At 47.7% G+C, this 22,576-nt stretch overlaps 1 protein-coding gene across 2 annotated transcripts in view; it reads left to right on the top strand.

The window, feature by feature from the left end:
- The first annotated feature begins 18,174 nt into the window (after positions 1–18,174).
- tmem259 (transmembrane protein 259) overlaps positions 18,175–22,576 on the top strand; it is a 97,199-nt gene continuing 92,797 nt past the window's right edge. For both annotated transcript variants that reach the window (XM_072482681.1, XM_072482680.1), the window contains exon 1: positions 18,175–18,484. In XM_072482681.1, the coding sequence (XP_072338782.1) occupies positions 18,305–18,484 (180 nt within the window). In that variant the 5' untranslated portion in view covers positions 18,175–18,304. The remainder of the gene's footprint in view (positions 18,485–22,576) is intronic.

Here is a 22,576-nt window from a genome sequence, read left to right as displayed (position 1 = left end):
ACTACTGTTATTAGTTTTAAATCACCAGGATCGATTTACAGTCTTTAGATTACAGAGAGAGACTCTAATACACCTTCTGGCTGTGACTGCAGCTATCCAGTTCTGAAAACGAAACTAAAACACACCCTGCAGCAAACATCCTAAAACGAAAGTAAAATGTTGACAGACAGCCCAGCTCCACCCACTCTCTGACATCACTACAGTAATAAACACCCATTTCTTAAAGGTACTCTCACTACAGATACTTATATAAACACCCATTTCTTAAAGTTACTCTCATATGACATCCCCCCCCAAGAAAAAAAAAACCCCATCAACTTCAAGATGGTTTCATTTTTCACCTTTTCACCATCCTTTAAGAAATGCACACAGTAAATATACATTTTTGTTTCAAAAAACAACACACGCAAACAGGTATAATAATATAGTCCATTTCTTTTTTTTCTTCTTTCTCCAATTGAAATTGCTTTCGTTCATCACATTCGTGACAAAGCATCGGCTATCACGTTTTCTCATCCTGCCACATGTACTATTTTTAAATGAAATGGCTGTAACACTAAACTCCAGCGAAACAGCCTTGCATTGTTATTCCAGAATCGCTCCAAAAACGTCAACGGATTATGATCAGTATATATAACGGTGTGAGACGGATTGCTGGTTACATAAATGTGAAAATGTTGCAAAGCCAGCACCAAACTCAAAGTCTCCTTCTCAATCGTGGAATACTTTTTCTGGTGAGAATTCAATTTCTTTGAAAAATAACCAATAGGCTGCTCTAGCCCTTCGTCGTTGTCCTGTAGAAGCACCGCACCTCCACCTACATCACTCGCATCAACCGCCACTTTGAATGGTTTGGTGTAATTTGGGATGGCTAACACAGGAGCAGTGGTTAACACAGCCTTCAGGCCGTCAAATGCCTGTTGACACTCCGCTGTCCACTGGACTTTGTTACGCTTCTTGAGCAAGTCCGTCAGTAGAGCGACCACACTGCCAAGATTCGGTACAAATTCCCGGTAAAATCCACTCATGCCAAGAAATCGCATTATTTCCCGTCGTGTAGAGGGTATCGGAAACTCCCCAATAACTTTTGTTTTCACATCCCGTGGGACAATTCGATCCTGTCCAATTGTATGGCCAAGGAAAGTGACTTGGGCTTTTCCAAATTCACTTTTGGCTAGGGTTATCACCAAACCCGCCTCCTGAAGTCGATCGAATAACTCCATCAGATGTTTTAAATGTTCTTTCCATGTCTGGCTGAAAATTACCAGATCGTCGATGTATACCGCACAATTGGGTCATCCTGAAACAACTTGTTAGTTAACCATTGAAATCTGGCTGGGGCGTTTTTCATGCCAAATGGCAAAACTTTGAATTGGTATATACCATCTGCAGTCACAAAAGCTGAAATCTCCTTTGCCCTTTCGGATAAAGTAACCGTTAAGTAAATCCAATTTGGAAATAAAAGCTGATTGTCCCACTTTCTCACTGCAATCCTCCAAATGTGGGATAGGATAAGTAACTGCATTAACCTTTCTATAGTCCACACACAACCGTTGAGTACCGTCTGGTTTTGGTACCATCACTATGGGTGAGCTCCATTGGCTGCAACACACTTCAATTATGCCATTTGTAAGCATAAACAAAGAACAAAGAAAAGTACAGCACAGGAGCAGGCCCTTCGGCCCTCCAAGCCTGTGCCAACAATGCTGCCCGTCTAAACCAAAATTGTCTGCACTTCCGGGATCCATGTCCCTCTATTCCCATCCTATTCATGTATTTGTCAAAATGCCCCTTAAACGTCACTGAAAAGGGGTTGATCCCTTTGTTCACCTGTGCCAATTTTAAAGGGTTAAGTCCATATGGATGTTGTTCGATTGGAACAGCATTTCCCACATCTACATCATGTATAGCCATTTTAGTACTTCCCAATTTATCTCTACAAACTTGCCCATGTGATATCAATAACTCTTTCAGGTCAGTTCGTTTTTCCTCTGGAAGGTAACTTAACAATTTATCCCAATTTTTAAGAACATCCTCGTTTTCCAATTTAACTTGAGGTATGTCAAATTCACAGTCATCTGGATTTGGTTCATCACTTGGAGTTAGAATCATTAAAACCTCCTCCTTTTTCTTCCTTCCCTTTCAAAGTACCTTTTAAGCATATTCACATGACACACTCGGTGAGTTTTCCTTCTATCTGGTGTTTTTACCACATAATTCACCTCACTTAATTTCCTTTCAATCTGATAAGGTCCACAAAACCTTGCTTTTAAGGGTTCACGTACCACTGGTAACAACACTAAAACTTTATCTCCACTGGCAAAACTACGAAGTTTGGATTTCTTGTCCGCTACCCGTTTCATCACATTTTGTGCACCGCTTATATGTTGTCTAGCCAATTCACCTGCTCTATTTAATCATTCCCTAAAATTTGACACGTAATCCAATAATGTAAGTTCTGATTTCTCACTCACCAATTTTTCCTTAATCAATTTAAGTGGTCCTCTTACCTCATGACCAAAAATTAGTTCAAAAGGACTGAATTTTGTTGACTCATTAGGTGCATGCCTAATTGCAAACAGTACGAATGGAATTCCTTTATCCCAATCCTCTGGATAATCATGACAATAAGCCCACAACATTGTCTTTAATGTCTGATGCCACCTTACTAACGCTCCCTGCGATTTTGGATGAGATGCAGTTGATTTAAATTGTTTTATTCCTAGCATAGCAGCGCGGGGCAGTACGGTAGCTTTGTGGATAGCTCTGGTTTCCTCCCACAGTCCAAAGATGTGCAGGTCAGGTGGATTGGCCATGATAAATTGCCCTTAGTGTCCAAAATTGCCCTTAGTGTTGGGTGGGGTTACTGGGTTATGGGGATAGGGTGGAGATGTTGACCTTGGGTAGGGTGCTCTTTCCAAGACCCGGTGCAGACTCGATGGGCCGAATGGCCTCCTTCTGCACTGTAAATTCTATGAAACCTATCCATAACTTATTTGAATAACCTTGAGGTAAAATTTGATCTCTGATCCGATTGTATTTCTGTGGGTAGTCCATATCTAGTAAAGAATTTAAGTAACTCCTCCACAATCTTTTTAGCTGTATTACGTACTGGAATGGCCTCTGGAAACCTAGTAGACACATCCATTATCGTCAAAAGATATTGATTCCCACTTTTTGTTTTAGGAAGCGGTCCTCCACAATCAATTAGGACCCTTGTAAAAGGTTCCTCAAATGCTGGAATGGGTATTAAGGGCGCAGGTTTTATTACTGCTTGAGGTTTCCCTATCACTTGACATGTGTGACATGATTGACAAAATTTAACTACATCTTTATGTAGTCTAGGCCAATAAAAATGTTTCTGGATTGTAGCTTGAGTTTTCCTTATTCCCAAATGACCTCCCACTGGTACCTCATGTGCAACTCACAACACCTCCTTTCTATACCCTCACGTCAATACTACTTGATGAACTTCTGCCCACTTTTCATCCACCTGCATATGTCAAGGTCTCCATTTTCTCATCAAGACTTCACTTTTACTGTAATAACACTTTGGTAACCATCTGATCAAAAATCATTTCTGAGAATTGCACTTCAACTTCATCTTCACTCTCTGATTTCTCTCTTGTCTTAACGTGTGACTTTGCGACCTTGTTACTACACAATCCGGAAAAATCACGGGATATTCGTCCTTCAACACTTTAGTTGTCTGCTTTTCCACTGGCTTATCAACCACAGTAGGCGTCACTCCCACCTGCGATCCAGCTGTATCATTCCCCAAGATAATCTGTATTCTTGGAAAAGATAGTTTCTCTATTACTCCTACTACCACGTCACCACTCTTCACTGGACTTTCCAACCTTACCTTATATAATTGAACACTACTCCGCTCACCCTGAATTCCACATATTACCACCTTTTCTGGCAACATTCTTCCCAAACTACATAACTCCTCAACTCTTACCATTAAAGATTGACTAGCTCCCATATCTCTTAAAATTGTGGCTTCTTTACCTGCTCCTCCTGATACATGAGTAAACTTTACCCATACAAGTAAATTCTTTAAAGAGATCTGGCACCTTCTTATCAATCACCTCTTGATCAGGCTGTACAATCTTTTGCACCTCATTCACTTCACTTGGGCTTTCCTTCACCACTTTAACAAACCCCACTGTCTTATCCTGTTTTACTACATCAGCCTTCCCAGTGCTTTTCTTCATCCACCAACACTGTGACTTTACATGGCCTAGTTTATTACAGTGAAATCTTTTGAAACTTTTCATGTCTTTTCCACCCTCCTGGATTTCCTTTTTAATCTGAGGTACACTCTCCTTATTATCTCCCATCAGATCACCTTTACTTTTACCACTTGAGTATTTCTCATGTCCCCAGTTTCTATCCCTCACAGGCTGAAACTGATGTCGGAAACCAAGTTTTGATTTCTGAACTAATTCATAATCACCTGCCATTTCTGCTGCTAACCTCGCAGTTTTAACCCTCTGCCATTCCACATGTGTTCTCACTACATCAGGAATTGAATTTTTAAACTCCTCCAAAATAATTTCTCTGAGAGCTTCATACGTTTGGTCTATTTTCAAAGCCCTTATCCACATATCAAAATTACTCTGTTTGAGCCTTTCAAACACCATGTATGTTTGACCAGGTTCTTTCCTTAAATTTCTAAACCTTTGTCTGGGGGCTTCAGGCACTAGTTCATATGCATCTAAGATGGATTTTTTCACCTCCTCATACGTTCCAAATACCTCCTCCGGTAATGATGCGAACACTTCATGAGCCCTACCTATCAGCTTTGTTTGAATCAGTAATACCCACATGTCCTGTGGCCATTTCATTTGTTTAGCTACCTTCTCAAATGAAATGAAAAAGGCTTCCACCTCCTTCTCATCAAACCTTTGCAATGCTTGGACATATTTATATAGATCCCCACCAAGCCTTCGACTATGATGCTCTTTCTCACTATCCTCATCACTATCATCCAACTGTACGTTTCCCTTTACGTCCACCAATTATAACTGACTGTCATGTTTCATGGCCATTTCCCGAAGTTCAAACTCTCTCTTTATCTTTTTCCCTGATCTGTATCTCCCTTTCTCTTTCTTTTTGTTCTGCTAGGGCTATTCTTTCTTTTCTCCTTTCTTTTCTCTCCTTTTCTTTTTCCTGTCTCTCTCTTTCTTTTTCCGCTCTCTCTCTTTTTCCTCTCTTTCGTATTCAAGCTGCTTTAAATCTTTCTCATGTTCCATTTGTTTAATTTGTAACTGAATCTTTGCCATTTCTAATGAGTCAGACTGTATCTCAGGCAACTTTAAATGCTTAGCCACCACCATAATTACCTCATCTTTTCGCATTTTGTCAGGTAATGTTAACTGCAATGTTTTTGCCAAATCTAACAGTCTGCTTTTAGTCTCTGTCCGTAAGGTACTGTGTGTGACTGTCTCCACCCCTAAAAACTTCTGAGCCTCTGAAAGAGCCATTGTCCACAACACATTCCCTACTTAAACTGAAACACCACACCTGAAAAGCAACCACAATATGCTCACCCCTCCCTGTCTTTAAGTTCACGAAGCCAATCCAATAGATAGACTTTTACCCCGGACGAGCCCAATTTGTTATGGGCCAGGGTTTAGAGAACCCCAAAGTGTATCATGGAATTCAGCTGACCCACAACTTTTAATAGATTGTGGTATGGGGAGCACACGGCCCACTCTACAGGTGTGGTACAGCAGAAATCGAAAAGTATTGTTTAAAGCAAAACAATGTTTCTTCTATGAACTCAAGTTAACCTTTTTAAAACATACAGTGAACATCTTAGCAACCATTAATTCAAATACAACCCCCAAAGAATACAACACTAAGTAATCCTTTTAAGCTTTCCTTTTAACACCCATAAGACTTAAAACACCTTTTACCAGAAGCACATCAAGTTAAAGTCACGACTGTTATTAGTTTTAAATCACCAGGATCGATTTACAGTCTTTAGATTACAGAGAGAGACTCTAATACACCTTCTGGCTGTGACTGCAGCTATCCAGTTCTGAAAACGAACTAAAATACACCCTGCAGCAAACATCCTAAAACGAAAGTAAAAAGTTGACAGACAGCCCAGCTCCACCCACTCTCTGACATCACTACAGTAATAAACACCCATTTCTTAAAGGTACTCTCACTACAGATACTTATATCCACACCCATTTAGAAACACCCATTTCTTAAAGGTACTCTCACATGAATGGAATTGGAGACAGAAAGGTGAAGGAAGGGAAGGGAAGTGTCTGAGATGGACCATGTGAAAGTGATGAAGCGATGGAAACTGGAAGCGAAGTTGATGAATGTTTCCAGGTCCAGATGAGAGCATGAAGCGGCACCAAAATAGTTATCAATGTACCGGTAAAGGAGTTGTGGGAGGGGACCCGGGTAGGCCTGGAACAAGAAATGTTCCACATACCCCATAAAAAGGCAAGCGTAGCTAGGACCCATGTGGGTATCCATTTCTACACCTTTGATTTGGAGGAAATGGGATGAGAAAGGAGAAGTTGTTGAGATAGAACAAGTTCAGCCAGGCGGAGGTGAGTGGTGGCGGATGGGAATTGTCCACGTCTCTTTTCGAGAAAGAAGCGAAGAGCTCTCAGACCATCCCGGTGTGGGATGGAGGTGTAGAGAGATGAAGTGGTTTTCTTTGAGGTTCATCCTGATCAGCTCCTTAATGCTTTACAGGCTGTTGCCTACCATAGTGAATCAAGGGGAGGGGAATTGTAATAATAATCTTTATCAGTGTCACAAGTAAGCTTACGTTAACACTGCAATGAGGTTACTGTGAAAATCCTCTAGCAGACTCCGCACGGTGACCCAAGCTGGGAATCGAACCGGGGTCCCTGATACTGTGAAGCAATGGTGCTAACCACTGTGCTACCATATAAAACCCCCTCAGGCTGTATGACTCACATTGAATGGACACAGTGAATATTACATGCATCACAATCATATTGAAGCACCTCAGAGTGCAATTTGATCATAGTAGACAAATTAAATACCCCTGCACCATTTGTCATGACTATTTTGAAATGTCTGTTTCTTTGACTGTATTGAAGCATCTCACAAGTGGAATATGAAGTGTGTAGAGAACCTGAATATTATTTCGCTTTGTGTGATGACCATTTTGAAATGTTTGTAATGTTCTTTCATATATTTTACAAATAAAGTATATGTTTCCAAACAGGAATACTGAGGTAAAGGTGCTATTAACTGACCCACAGGTCTTGAACCTATAAACCTTCTGCATCAGAGCTGACAGTATTAACAGGCAGAATTCTCCCATTTTGAGACTAAGTGTGGTGTCAGGTGGCTCTAGCGTCACCTTTCCCGGTACCCAGAATGCCGGGATTCCGTGCCAGATTTTGCTCTTGGAGCCTCATTAATTACTCACATGCGAGTGCCCCTCAAATCTCCTGTGGGCCAGTAACTGATTTGTCCACCTGTCGTCAGCTCATGGGTTCAAAGGCCCAGGGCTGTGTTTAAACACCAGTCCAGCACACAGATATTACTCTCTCCAGCCCACCCGTCTTCAGCAAACTGCGCAGGATGTCTTTGTGCATCCCTTTCCAGGAAATGATGTGGTATCACTTTGACCCCCTTGTCTGTGAGCTTTTCATGTGGCCTTGTCGGGATCCAGCATCACTCCCCTTGGTCTTCCCTCTGCCTTCCCATCTTCTTCATCCACTTCTGGTCCCTCTTCCTGCCATTGAAAGCCCTCACCCTTCCACTCTTCCTTGCACAGCCCTCCTTCCACATTGTCCCCCCCACCCCCCCCCTTGTCTTTGTGAGGTCACCACCCCACACCCCTGGCCTCACCTCACACCCTACCCCTGGTCAAACTTTGGATCTTTGTTGCGGTGGCTGCATGAGTCCCGTAGCAAAGTGCTGTCCAGATAGACACTGATGTATGGCAGTGAGGGGGAAGTAGACTTCTTGTACTCCATAACCGCAGGCGCTGTACTGATCAGAGATGGTGACACGGTAGGGACAATGGGTGCTCAGCACAATGCTGTCCATGAAGACCAACTCGGCCTGGAGATGGAGAGCAGGAAGTGGTCTGCCCTGGCAGAGTGGCGAACAGCACATCAGGAGCAGCGCAGCACTATGGCAGAAAGGCTTTGATGCACTCACCTCAAAGTCTCTTGTGAACGGATGACCACCTTGTGCTCGCCACTCTTTATCAATCGGGCTTTAGACGGAGGTAATTTCCTGCTGGCGTGACGCAAGATCAGAAGGATTGACGAGATGACAGGGAGCAGCTGTTTCAATGAGCATTCATGAGATGGAGATGCGAATGGATGCAAACGCCGTTCGCGCCAGCAGCCAACGGGAAGATCAACCCGTTACTAACCCATAAATGGGAGAATTGCGACATGATTTTACACTGGTAGGATTCTGACTTGCTGGCTCCCGCTAGATTTTGCTCCTGCCTGCCACCAAACCGTTGCAGGTGGGATGGGAGAAGTCCACCCATCAAGTGGATCAAACTGACCCATTAACTGTCAATGGTGGCAACAGTCACCCATTGATGCTTTGCCTAGATCAGTGGTCCTCTCTTGAGACTTCCTGGGGGGGCAGGGGCTCACACAATAACCTCTCCAGTGGGTAAAAGAGAGCAACACTGGTGGAGGGGGTGGGGGAGGAAGAAAAAGGCTTTATATAAATTAACAGCAGTCAAAATTAATATTAATAACAATCTTTATTAGTGTCACAAGTAGGCTTACATTAATTGGATTGGATTTGTTTATTGTCACGTGTACCGCGGTACAGTGAAAAGTATTGTTCTGAACACTCCAATGAAGTTACTGTGAAAATCCCCTAGTGGACACATTCCGGCGTCTGTTCGGGTACAGGGAGGCAGGATTCAGAATGTCCAATTCACGTAACAGCACGTCTTTCAGGACCTGTGGGAGGAAACCGGAGCACCCGGAGGAAACCCACGCAGACACAGGGAGAACGTGCAGACTCCGCACAGTGACCAAGCCGGGAATCGAACCCGGGACATTGGCGCTGTGAAGCAACAGTGCTAACCACTGTGCTACCTTGTCGCCCTGCATAAGTAGCTGAAACAAGGAACTCATCTGAAGCGCCCCAAATGCTTGGTCTTCTTCAAGATGACGGACATCTCGGCAGCGTGGTTTTCGGCAGCGAGTCTCACATTTGCTTTCGGGTTGGAGGAGAGGGGAAGGGAGGTGGGAGGTCAGCTGCTGCTCTTACTCTCGGGTGCATTCAATTTGGATTCAGTGAGAAATGTTGGCATTATAATGTTGGCATTATAATGTTGCCTGGCCGACTGAGTATTTCCGGCATATTTTGTTTACTCTTTTTTGAATCCTGTAATAGTGAAAATATTGTCAGTTTGATTTACTAAACCTCCCACTATTTTGCAAACGTAAATTCCTTCAATGATTAATTTACACCGAGAAACAGGTCTGTAAAATAATTCCAAGAACGTCATGTTCAAGTGTAATTGAATTCGCGAGAAGGAAACCTTTATGCTGATGGGAAGTTCTTTTTAAAAATTACAACAGTAAGCTTCTTTGAGCATGTTAAACATCTAAATAGGATATCACTACTGTCAAGATTGATTTTGCCAATAACAATTTGTCTTGGATGTGATCTGAGAACTGATCGGGCATGAATACCATTAACAATCTTTTTTCACATTAAAGATTGTTGCCATGAAGGAGAATGTTAACAGAGCCACAAATAACCTTTATCTCCATTTCATCTCATCACTATCTACATCAGCGAAATAGTCCTCAAATTGCTACTCCAGTTCATTACCTGTTCTCTTGAGAGCTAAGAAAATACTTTTATAAATCATAGAATCATAGAATTTACAGTGCAGAAGGAGGCCATTCGGCCCATCGAGTCTGCACCAGCTCTTGGAAAGAGCACCCTACTTAACCCCACATCTCCACCCCATCCCCATAACCCTGCAACCCCATCTAACCTAAGGGCAATTTGGCATGGTCAATCCATCTAACCTGCACATCTTTGGACTGTGGGAGGAAACCGGAGCACCCAGACGAAACCCACGCAGACACGGGAAGAACGTGCAGACTCCGCACAGACAGTGACCCAAGCGAACCTGGGGCTGTGAAGCCATAGTGCTAACCACTATGCTACCGTGAAAAAGAACAAATGTGAGTATTGTATAATTCAGTTGGAGAGGTGGGAGGTTGCTCCATGATTACTATTCTATTTGAAAAGGGATCCTTCAACCAAAAAAGTTTGAAAGTCATCAGCCTAAAGTGATCAACGTTCCTGGGTGAACACAAAATAAATCCCAGTCGGCTGTGTTACTGTAGGGCCACAGACAAGCCCGAGCCTGTCCTCACACACCATTTTGGCATTGCATTCAATGGCAGCACGTCTACTTTTACAGCAACTAACCCAGAGCAGATTAGGGTTATAACTTGCTGCCAACATGGCTCTGCACTAAACATTAGCTTTAACAACTGAACCCATTAGCACCACTCCTGGATTAAACTTTTTCACTAAAATACGAGCCATACTATAATGAAAAGAGAAAATGCTGGAAATATTCAGCAGGGCCGGCAGCATCTGCGGATATAGTAACAGAGTTAACATTTCAGATCTGTGACTTCATATCAGGGGCGAGATTCTCCGAACCCCCCGCCGGGTCGGAGAATTGCCGGGGGCTGGCGTGAATCCCGCCCCCGCCGGTTGCCGAATTCTCCGGCACCGGAGATTCGGCTGGGGGCGGGAATCGCCCCGCGCCAGTTGGCGGCCCCCCCCCCGGCGGTTCTCCAGCCCTGTCCCGCCGGCGTGGATTAAATCACCTCTCTTACCAGCGGGACAAGGCAGCGCGGGCGGGCTCCGGGGTCCTGGGGGGGGCGCGGGGCAATCTGGCCCCTGGGGGTGCCCCCACGGTGGCCTGGCCCGCGATCGGGGCCCACCGATCCGCGGGTGGGCCTCTGCCGTGGGGGCACTCTTTTCCTTCCGCCTTCGCCACGGTCTCCACCATGGCGGAGGCAGAAGAGATTCCCTCCACTGCGCATGCGCGGGGATGCCGTGAGCGGCCGCGAACAGCAGGGGGTCAAGGGCAGAGAGGTCGGTGTGAGAGCAAGGTAGAAAATTAAAATGGCAGGTGGCTGGAAGACTGGATTATGCCTGCAGACTAAATGGAGGTGCACTGCAAAGCATTCAGCCAATCTGTGTTTGATCTCTCCAATGAGCAGACTGCATTGTGAGCAGCGATGAGAGTATACTAAATTGATAGAAGTAGGAATTGCTGTTTCATCTAGCGGAGAATTTGGGGCCTTGGACGGTGAGGAGAGTGGAGGTAAATAATAATAATAATCGCTTATTGTCACAAGTAGGCTTCAATGAAGTTACTATGAAAAGCCCCTAGTCGCCACATTCCGGCGCCTGTTCGGGGAGGCCGGTACAGGAATTGAACCCACGCTGCTGGCCTTGTTCTGCATTACAAGCCAGCTGTTTAGCTCACTGTGCTAAACCAGCCCCAGAAGAAACAAAGATCAGAGAATAGGCAAAAAAGAACTTTGGCAGTGCTAAATGTGTATACTTCAATGTAAATAATCTAGGGAGTAAGGCAGATGGGCTGAAAGCACAGAATGTCATGTTGAAAGTATGATATTATCGCTGTTACATAGCTGAAAGGGTAGGAATGGTGACTCAACATTCCAGATTACAATAAAGGGACAGATGTTGCATCTCCTGCACTTGTACGGATAGGTGACATATGGGAAGAGGAGGGTTTGTTGGGGGTGATTGAGGACATTATCCCTCATAATGAGTTGCCACTAGATTTGATGGTGTCTGAAATTATATTGTTCAATTTCCTAAGATGCTGCAGCCAGAAAAAGTATTTGATGATTCCTGATTTAACGTTTATCCATATGCCAACACAATATTTTCTAATATGTCATATTTTATTACAATATTCTTCCCATAGAGTTTATAGCACCCAGCAAATATCACAGAATTGTTATGGCTCAGAAGGAGGCCATTTGGCCCATTGTGTCTGCACCAGCTCGCCAAACAAACATCTGGATTCTCCATTATTGGGTCTATGTCCCCACGCCAGCTTCAAAACGGTATAGTTTTACTCCTGAAAATCCTGAATTAAAGGGGCACGAATTCCCAGCCCTGCAGGGGGCTAGCAGGGACCCGGTATAAATCTGGCAGCTTTTGCTGAAGATATGGGCCCCCGCACTTCCGGGTCAGAGGCCGCGCATGCACACAGCAGCAGCCTCCAGCGGCTGCGCCGTGCTCCATAGCGGACTCGGACCACGGAGCCAGACCCAAGAAAGAGATCCCCGATCGGCCGCGCACCCGACCCTCAGCCCCTGCACAAACTTTCTCCGGCCACCTAGAAGGCCGCCCCCCCGGCCTCCGATCAGCCCGCCCATGACCAGGACGGCCGCGGACTCAGTCCGCAGCTGCCATGTGAGTATCCTGACCGGCTGGAGCACATTAGTTCCACACCGTCGGGACTTCAGCTGGTCGGGGGCGGAGGATGTCGGAGCGAGCCTCTGGCAATGGCCCTGTCGTGTTGGGTTTTCCGATACACAAACGAACCAACACGGTTGTGGATGGTACAACTCTGTTTTATTATTCAGTATTAACTTCTGGCTGTGGTTCGTACTTCACCAGCTAACCTGTGGACCCAGCCCAAGCACTATCTTTGTGAGGCACTCAGCACATGGTGTATGTCTGAGTGGCACGCTGTGAGCTCTGTGCTCTGAGCTATCTCCTGGTAGAATGAGCGGGAACTGTGGTGTTCCCTGTTTTATAGTGCGTGTGCTCTCACTGGTGATTGGCTGTGATGTTGCATGTGTGTTGATTGGTCCAACTGCCTGTCCATCAGTGTGTGTGTGATTGCACCATATGTTAATATGGATATCATGACATCCCCCTTTTCACAAAGATATGTGCCTACATGGTAATAAATATTGGTGTGTACTGAGTGCATCTGAGTATGTGTGTGCAATATTTACAACATGTACATGAGGCTAAACTATACACATAGGAAGGTGTCAGGTGCAACAGAGCAACAAGGTTGTACCACAAACAAAACAAATGCAATCATCAAATATCGAAAGAGAACTGGAACGACAAAAAAGAAACACGTTAACATTATTGCACAACAATTCAGTGAGTCCAATGTGCAAACAGGCTCATAAGTTCAGTCTATTAGGTGGGCGACGAATTCGGGTTGACCGCCTCAAGGGTGGGTCAGGATCCACCGGCTGAGGAATGGGCCTGGCCACAGGCGAGAGAGGAATAGGCAGAGTGGCAGGAAGCTCCACGAAGTCGACATCAGGGACAACAGGAGGGCGTTGCACCGGTGCATGATCACGTAGCGAGCGCGGAAACAGCCGAAGGGCCCGCCGATTACGCCGGCGAATGGAGCCATCAGGCATGCGAACCAGGAACAAGCGGGGAGTCACGCGGCGGAGAACCTCGGCAGTCGCCAACCGGCCACCCTCAGGTAGGTGTATGCGGACGTTGTCTCCAGGCGCCAGGAAGATCAGTTGCCCGAGTGTCATGTGCCACCTTCTGCTGAGCACGCTGGTGTCGCATCCTTTGCAATACTGGAGCATGGTCGGGTTTAGGAACATGAATGAACGGCACAGTGGTCCTGAGTGTGCGACCCATCAACAGCTGGGCTGGCGAGAGGCCCATGGACAGTGGGGCCGAGCGATCAGCCAGCAGGGCTAAACAGAAGTCAGATCCGGCATCAGCAGCCTTGCAGAGGGGCCGCTTCACGATGTGGACGCCCTTTTCCGCCTTGCCATTCGACTGGGGATGCAAAGGGCTGGATGTCACGTGTGTGAAGCCATATGAAGCGGCAAAAGAAGACCATTCTTGGCTCGCAAAACAGGGCCCGTTGTCCGACATGACGGTAAGCGGAATGCCATGGCGAGTGAAGGTTTCTTTGCACGCTCTGATTACAGCTGATGATGTCAAGTCGTGCAGGCGTATGACCTCCGGATAATTGGAAAAATAGTCAATTATAATGACGTAGTCCCTGCCGAGCGCACGAAAGAGGTCCACACCCACCTTTGCCCAGGGGGACGTTACCAACTCATGGGGTTGAAGTGTCTCAGGGGGTTGCGCCGGCTGAAACCTTTGGCAGGTGGGGCAGTTGAGCACCATGTTGGCGATGTCGTCGCTGATGCCCGGCCAGTACACAGCTTCTCGGGCCCTCCGCCTGCACTTTTCAACTCCGAGATGGCCTTTGTGCAATTGTTTGAGGACAAGCCGGTGCATGCTGTGTGGGATCACAATCCGGTCCAACTTTAGGAGGACACCATCAATGACGGCCAAGTCGACCCGGACATTGTAGAATTGTGGGCACTGCCCTTGAGCCACCCTTCCGTCATGTGGCGCATCACACGTTGTAGAAGGGGGTCAGCCACAGTCTCACGGCGAATGTGGGCCAGACGTGCATCAGTAGCCGGCAGATTGGCCGATGTGAAGGCTACTTGTGCGTCGGCCTGACAAACGAACCCCTCCGATTCGGGCGGTGTGCCCACTGCTCTGGACAGGGCATCCGCGATGATGAGGTCCTTTCCCGGGGTGTAGACAAGTTGGAAGTCGTACCTCCGGAGCTTGAGCAGAATACGCTGGAGGCGAGGGGTCATCTCGTTGAGGTCCTTCTGAATGATGCCGACCAGGGGGCGATGGTCGGTCTCCACAGTGAACTGCGGAAGACCATACACATAGTCGTGGAATTTATCGATGCCGGTTAACAAACCCAGGCACTCCTTTTCAATCTGCGCACAGCGCTGTTCTGTGGGGGTCATGGCCCACGAGGCATAGGCGACCGGGGCCCATGATGCAGTGTCGTCCCGTTGCAGGAGTACCGCCCCAATGCCGGACTGGCTGGCATCAGTCGAGATCTTTGTGTCCCGAGTAGTGTCAAAGAACGCCAATACCGGGGCGGTGGTGAGCTTGATCTTGAGCTCCTCCCATTCCTTCTGGTGTGCGGGCAGCCACTGGAACTCCGTAGTCTTCTTTACCAGGTGGCGAAGAGCCGTTGTGTGCGAGGCAAGGTTGGGAATAAACTTCCCCAGGAAGTTGACCATCCCGTGAAAGCGTAGCCTTGCCTTCTTGTCCGCTGGCTGCGACATGGCTGCAATAACTGCCACTTTGTCAGCATCCGGACACACCCCTGACCGGGATATGTGGTCCCCCAGAAACTTTAGCTCAGTTTGGCCGAAAGAACACTTGGCTTGGTTGAGGCGCAGGCCATGATCGCGTATCCGCGCAAAGACAGGCTGATGTGTTCCTGTGGTGTGGTGGACCAGATGATGACGTCGTCAACATAGACGCGCACCCCTTCGATGCCCTCCATCATCTGTTCCATGATGCGATGAAACACCTCGGATGCCGAGATGATGCCAAAAGGCATCCTATTGTAGCAGTATCTGCCAAAGGGAGTGTTGAAAGTGCACAGCTTCCTGCTGGACTGATCCAGCTGAATCTGCCAAAAACCCTTTGAGGCATCAAGCTTGGTGAAAATTTTAGCCTGGGCCATTTCGCTTGTGATTTCTTCCCGTTTGGGTATGGGGTAGTGTTCCCTCATGATGTTATTGTTCAGGTCTTTCGGGTCGATGCAGATCCGGAGGTCGCCAGAGGGCTTTTTTTTACGCACACCATGGAGCTGACCCATGGCGTTGGCTCCATGACCCGGGAAAGGACTCCTTGGTCCTGCAGATCCTGCAGCTGCTGCTTGAGGCAGTCCTTGAGTGGTGCTGGGACTCTACAAGGTGCGTGAATGACCGGGGTGGGTCCGGTTTGAGCCGTATTCTGTAAGCGTAGGGCAGTGTGTCCATGCCCTCGAAAACCTCCTGGCTGTGGGTGAGGAGCGAGTGGAGCTGCGCCCTAAAGTCTGCATCCGGGAAGTCGGACGTGCCTTCTGGAGACAGAGTGTGCGCCCGCTGTACGAGGTGGAGGATCTTGCACGCCTGTGCGCCTAACAGAAAGTCCTTCGAGGATCCAACTATCTCAAAAGACAGTGTGGCTGTATGTGAATTGTGTGCAACCTCGAACTGGCAGGACCCCATGGCCGGAATAACGTTTCCGTTATAATCAACCAGCTGACAGTGGGATGGCAGAATCGGTGGTTTAACCTTCAAGGTCTGGAAGACTGACCATGCAATGAGATTGGCGGAGGCACCAGTGTCTAAGCGGAATGTGATTGGTGATCGGTTGACCGTTAGGGTGGCACAACATTCATCGCCCGGTTTAATGCTGTGCACTGGCATCGGCTGGTGGGTCCTACTTGGGGACATCCGGTTCCTGTCTATTACCGCAACGCGGAAGGGTTCCCGGTCGTCGGTATCACCGGTCTGCACGTCGTCAGGTATGACTCGGTGGCTGGCGGCGAGGCTGGCGGAATTGCGGAGAGTTGGCAGGTTGAGCTGCTCAACAGCAGGCAGCGTAGTGGCCCATCTTGCCACAACGGAGGCATTGTCGCGTTTTGGCTGGACATTGCCGCTTTAAGTGTGCGGATCCACAGTTGCCGCACGTCCTGACATCATGGCGTTCGTTGCACCACCGCGCATGCGTGGTGCGGTCCTGCGTAGAGCGCACCTGCACATCACGTCCCTCTGCGTCGATGTCCCCTCTTTTGGCGAGTACAAGCGTGGGAGGCCTTGAAAAGCACGCGAAATGGCCGCCCTCGTCCGGGCCGGGAGGAACTCGATCGACTGGACCCGCTCAGCCTCGTAGGACCCCTGCTGTACCGATTTGGCCGCCTGGAATTGGGAGTACCGGCTGGTTGCGTTTTCGTGAAGGACGCAGGTTTCGATGGCGGTTGCTAGGGTGAGGCGCTTTATTTTGAGGAGCTGCTGGCGTAGGGTGTCCGAGGTGACCCCAAAAACTATCTGATCCTGAATCATGAAGTCGGAGGTGGCCTCATAGCCGCAGGACTGCGCGAGGATACGGAGGTGTGTCAAATAAGATTGAAAAGGCTCATCTTACCCTGCAGGCGCTGCTGGAAGAGGTACCTCTCGAAGCTCTCATTAACTTCAACGCTGAAGTGTTCCTCAAATTTTAGAAGGACCGTCTTGTACTTCGTCTTGTCCTCGCCTTCCGCGAATGCCAGAGAGTTGTAGATGTGGATGGCGTGTTGCCCCGCCATGGAGAGGAGGGCGATCTTCCTGGTGTCCGATGCATTCTCCCTGTCTGTGGCTTCTAGGAAGAGCTGGAAGCGCTGTTTAAGCAGCTTCCAGTTGACGCCGAGATTTCCAGCAATTTGGAGCGGCTGCGGCGGGCTGATGGTGTCCATGGCGCAGGATGGCGGATCTCTGAAGAGGTGCAGGTAGGTCTCAGTCGCTGGCGAGTTTCCAGACCTGGTATCATGTCGTGTTGGGTGTTCCGATACACAAACGTACCAACACGGTTGTGGATGGTACAACTGTTTTATTATTCTGTACAATAATAACTATTAACCTCTGGCTGTGGTTCACCAGCTAACCTGTGGACCCAGCCCTAGCACTATCTTTGTGAGGCACTCAGTACATGGTGTATGTCTGAGTGGCACGCTGTGAGCTCTGTGCTCTGAGCTCTCTCCTGGTAGAATGAGCAGGAACTGTGGTGTTCCCTGTTTTATAGTGCGTGCGCTCTCACTGGTGATTGGCTGTGATGTGTGTGTGTTCCAGACCCCAACCACTCGCTGTGTGACAAAGTTTTTTTTCCCACATCACATTTGCAAGTCCTCACCCGTAATTAAACAGTGAAATGTTCCCCCACGTAGCTTTTACACGTGATAGCACAGCGGAAGGTGCATAAACTCCTCCGCGCCCTGTATAGGCACAGCTAGTAGAACTCAGACGCTCGCCCTGGAGCTGGCGACGTGCCTATATGGACGCAGTGACCCCCTCCTGCCGGAGAGGGCGCGATGTTTCGGAGTTGTCATTCTTTCCGCCCGCCCGCGCGTGGAGAGGGCGGTGTAGTAACTCCTCCCGGCCTGCGGGGAGCGCAATGGGTGGACGATGCAATGGAGGGGAGGGCAGCTGTCCGCGCGGTGCGGTGTGGGAAACGGCGGGTCTGGCCAGACGGAGCTGGGAGAGCGGCCGGGCGGCGGGGGGGGGAGGGGTAAGACGGGGTGGGGAGGGGGTGGTTAAAAAAAAAACCCTGAAAATTGACTGGGCGGCCAGGCGACTTTTTTCATGACGGAACACTGTCGGGATACGGAACTCAACAGCTCTCATTTAGAAATTTGAAAGTAAATCCGCTCGAGTTGAGGAAAATGTCGGAAAATCAGCCCAACAACCCGAACCGGGTGAGGAACAACAACCTGAACCCGAACCCGCTCATCAATGTCCGGGACCGGCTCTTCCACGCACTCTTCTTCAAGATGGCCGTGACATACGCCAGGGTGTTTCCCCCATCCTTCCGGAGAATGTTTGAGTTCTTCGTGCTGTTGAAGGTGAATGTTGTTACTTGTGTGGGTTTTTTTTTGTGGGGGGGTGGTGGTGGTGGTGGTGGGCGAGGGGGTAGAGGCCCTGGGATCGGGATGGGGGTGGGGGGGAAGAGGTTGTGCGCACGCGCGTCCACCCTGTGTGTTGGCCTGATGCTTGGGATTGCCATTAAACACTTCAGTGTTTCCCTGCGTTTTTAACTTTTACCGTAACATGCATTGCATAGTCTGCAATGCCTCTACGTTGTGATTGCCTAATGTTTGCAGGCAGAGGCTTTACTTGCCGCTAATTGCTCCTCTAATCTCCATGTTTCCTGTATTGTTAGACGTGTTCTCGCTTACAACTGCTACCCCCCCCCCCCCCCCCCCCCCGCTTTATGCTTTCACTTAAAACAGAAGTCTCTCCAATCCTGCAAACCACCGGCACATCTTCACCTTCCCTTCTCCAAAGTTCTTGAATGTGTTGTCACCTCTCAAATCTTTGGCATGCCATGTTTGAACTTTTCCAAATCAGGTTTTGCTCTTTTTACATTCAGGAAAAAGCGACTGTGACAACAGTAATCAATCCCTCCTTAACCATCTTGACTTGTATGTAGGCTTTGGCATGGTTAATACACTATTTTCCAACACCTCTCCATCATTGTCTGGATTGGTGGGACTGCATTTGCCAGGTTACATTCTTATCCATTAAATTCCAGTCACAGAATACCTGCACTGCCTTGTCTTTCTGCTCCCACTCATGGGAGTGGGTTAGTTAGCTTTTGTGCCTGTTCCCCCATTCAATGACTTTGTGGCTGATTTGCAACATCTACTGTTCCCTAAGTTTCTATCCTTGAAGCCATTCTATTCCACAACTAAATGCTGCTCCCTGATGATATCCAAAAATGCAGGGTCACTTTCCCCATATACACCAAGGACACCAGCGCAGCTTCACCACTATCTCTCCCATATCCTTCACTGACTCTAAATTGTCAGACCACTTGTCTGAAATCCAGTGCTGTATCTGTGGAAATTTCCTCCAACTAAGTGTTGGGAAGACCAAAGCCATTGTCGTTGGTCCCTGCCACAAACTGTGTTTCCCGATCACTGACTCCATCCCTCTTCCTGGCTGAACAAGGCTGTTCATATCCTTTGTCTTATATTTGACCCTGAGATGAGCTTCAACCACATTGGGACCATCACAATGACCACCTGATCCTATTTTCATAAAATTACTCGACTTTGCCTCAGCTCATAACATAAGAAGTAGGAGCAGCAGGAAGCCATTTGGCCCTTTGGGCCTGCTCTGCTGTTCAATTAAACCATGTCTCTTGAAAAATAAATTTAGAGTATCCAATTCTTTATTTCCAATTAAGGGGCAATTTAGCGTGGCCATTCCACCTACCCTGCATATCTTATTGATTGTGGAGGTGAGACCCACGCAGACACGGGGGGAATATGCAAACTCCACACGGACTGTGACCCGGGGGGATCAAACCCATTTTGGAAGGACAGATATGAATGCGGAATACAGGGTTGACGGTAGAGTTCTTGGCAATGTGGAGGAGCAGAGAGATCTTGGGGTCTATGTTCATACATCTTTGAAAGTTGCCACTCAAGTGGATAGAGCTGTGAAGAAGGCCTATGGTGTGCTCGCGTTCATTAACAGAGGGATTGAATTTAAGAGCCGTGAGGTGATGATGCAGCTGTACAAAACTTTGGTAAGGCCACATTTGGAGTATTGTGTATAGTTTTGGTCGCCTCATTTTAGGAAGGATGTGGAAGCTTTGGAAAAGGTGCAAAGAAGATTTACCAGGATGTTGCCTGGAATGGAGAGTAGGTCTTACGAGGAAAGGTTGAGGGTGCTCGGCCTTTTCTCATTAGAACGGAGAAGGACGAGGGGCGACTTGATAGAGGTTTATAAGATGATCAGGGGAATAGATGGAGTAGATAGTCAGAGACTTTTTCCCCGGGTGGAACAAACCATTACAAGGGGACATAAATTTAAGGTGAAAGGTGGAAGATATAGGAGGGATATCAGAGGTAGGTTCTTTACCCAGAGAGTAGCGGGGGCATGGAATGCACTGCCTGTGGAAGTAGTTGAATCGGAAACATTAGGGACCTTCAAGCAGCTATTGGATAGGTACATGGATTACGGTAAAATGATATAGTGTAGATTTATTTGTTTTTAAGGGCAGCACGGTAGCATTGTGGATAGCACAATTGCTTCACAGCTCCAGGGTCCCAGGTTCGATTCCGGCTTGAGTCACCGTCTGTGCGGAGTCTGCACGTCCTTCCTGTGTCTGCGTGGGTTTCCTCCGGGTGCTCCGGTTTCCTCCCACAGTCCAAAGATGTGCAGGGTAGGTGGATTGGCCATGATAAATTGCCCTTAGTGTCCAAAATTGCCCTTGGTGTTGGGTGGAGGTGTTGAGTTTGGGTGGGGTGCTCTTTCCAAGAGCCGGTGCAGACTCGGGGGGCCGAATGGCCTCCTTCTGCACTGTAAATTCAATGATAATCTATGATTAATCTAGGACAAAGGTTCGGCACAACATCGTGGGCCGAAGGGCCTGTTCTGTGCTGTATTTTCTATGTTCTATGTTAAACCCAGGTCCTCAGCGCTGATGCAGAAGTACTGACCACTATGCCACCGTGCTGTCCTAATTAAGTCATAGAACATAGAACATAGAACAATACAGCGCAGTACAGGCCCTTCGGCCCACGATGTTGCACCGAAACAAAAGCCATCTAACCTACACTATGCCATTATCATCCATATGTTTATCCAATAAACTTTTAAATGCCCTCAATGTTGGCGAGTTCACTACTGTAGCAGGTAGGGCATTCCACGGCCTCACTACTCTTTGCGTAAAGAACCTACCTCTGACCTCTGTCCTATATCTATTACCCCTCAGTTTAAAGTTATGTCCCCTCGTGCCAGCCATATCCATCCGCGGGAGAAGGCTCTCACTGTCCACCCTATCCAACCCCCTGATCATTTTGTATGCCTCTATTAAGTCTCCTCTTAGCCTTCTTCTCTCCAACGAAAACAACCTCAAGTCCGTCAGCCTTTCCTCATAAGATTTTCCCTCCATACCAGGCAACATCCTGGTAAATCTCCTCTGCACCCGCTCCAAAGCCTCCACGTCCTTCCTATAATGCGGTGACCAGAACTGTACGCAATACTCCAAATGCGGCCGGACCAGAGTTCTGTACAGCTGCAACATGACCTCTCGACTCCGGAACTCAATCCCTCTACCAATAAAGGCCAACACTCCATAGGCCTTCTTCACAACCCTATCAACCTGGGTGGCAACTTTCAGGGATCTATGTACATGGACACCTAGATCCCTCTGCTCAGCCACACTTTCAAGAACTTTACCATTAGCCAAATATTCCGCATTCCTGTTATTCCTTCCAAAGTGAATCACCTCACACTTCTCTACATTAAACTCCATTTGCCACCTCTCAGCCCAGCTCTGCAGCTTATCTATATCCCTCTGTAACCTGCTACATCCTTCCACACTATCGACAACACCACCGACTTTAGTATCATCTGCAAATTTACTCACCCACCCTTCTGCGCCTTCCTCTAGGTCATTGATAAAAATGACAAACAGCAACGGCCCCAGAACAGATCCTTGTGGTACTCCACTTGTGACTGTACTCCATTCTGAACATTTCCCATCAACCACCACCCTCTGTCTTCTTTCAGCTAGCCAATTTCTGATCCACATCTCTAAATCACCCTTAATCCCCAGCCTCCGTATTTTTTGCAATAGCCTACCGTGGGGAACCTTATCAAACGCTTTGCTGAAATCCATATACACCACATCAACTGCTCTACCCTCGTCTACCTGTTCAGTCACCTTCTCAAAGAACTCAATAAGGTTTGTGAGGCATGACCTACCCTTCACAAAGCCATGCTGACTATCCCTGATCATATCATTCCTATCTCGATGATTATAAATCTTGTCCCTTATAATCCCCTCCAAGACTTTACCCACTACAGACGTGAGGCTCACCGGTCTATAGTTGCCGGGGTTGTCTCTGCTCCCCTTTTTGAACAAAGGGACCACATTTGCTGTCCTCCAGTCCTCTGGCACTATTCCTGTAGCCAATGAT

This window comes from Scyliorhinus torazame, chromosome 18 (assembly GCF_047496885.1).
Source record: "Scyliorhinus torazame isolate Kashiwa2021f chromosome 18, sScyTor2.1, whole genome shotgun sequence".
In the NCBI taxonomy this organism is placed as follows: Eukaryota; Metazoa; Chordata; class Chondrichthyes; order Carcharhiniformes; family Scyliorhinidae; genus Scyliorhinus; species Scyliorhinus torazame.
The sequence above is the reverse complement of the archived record's forward strand: the minus strand, read 5'-3'. Positions and strand labels throughout refer to the sequence as shown.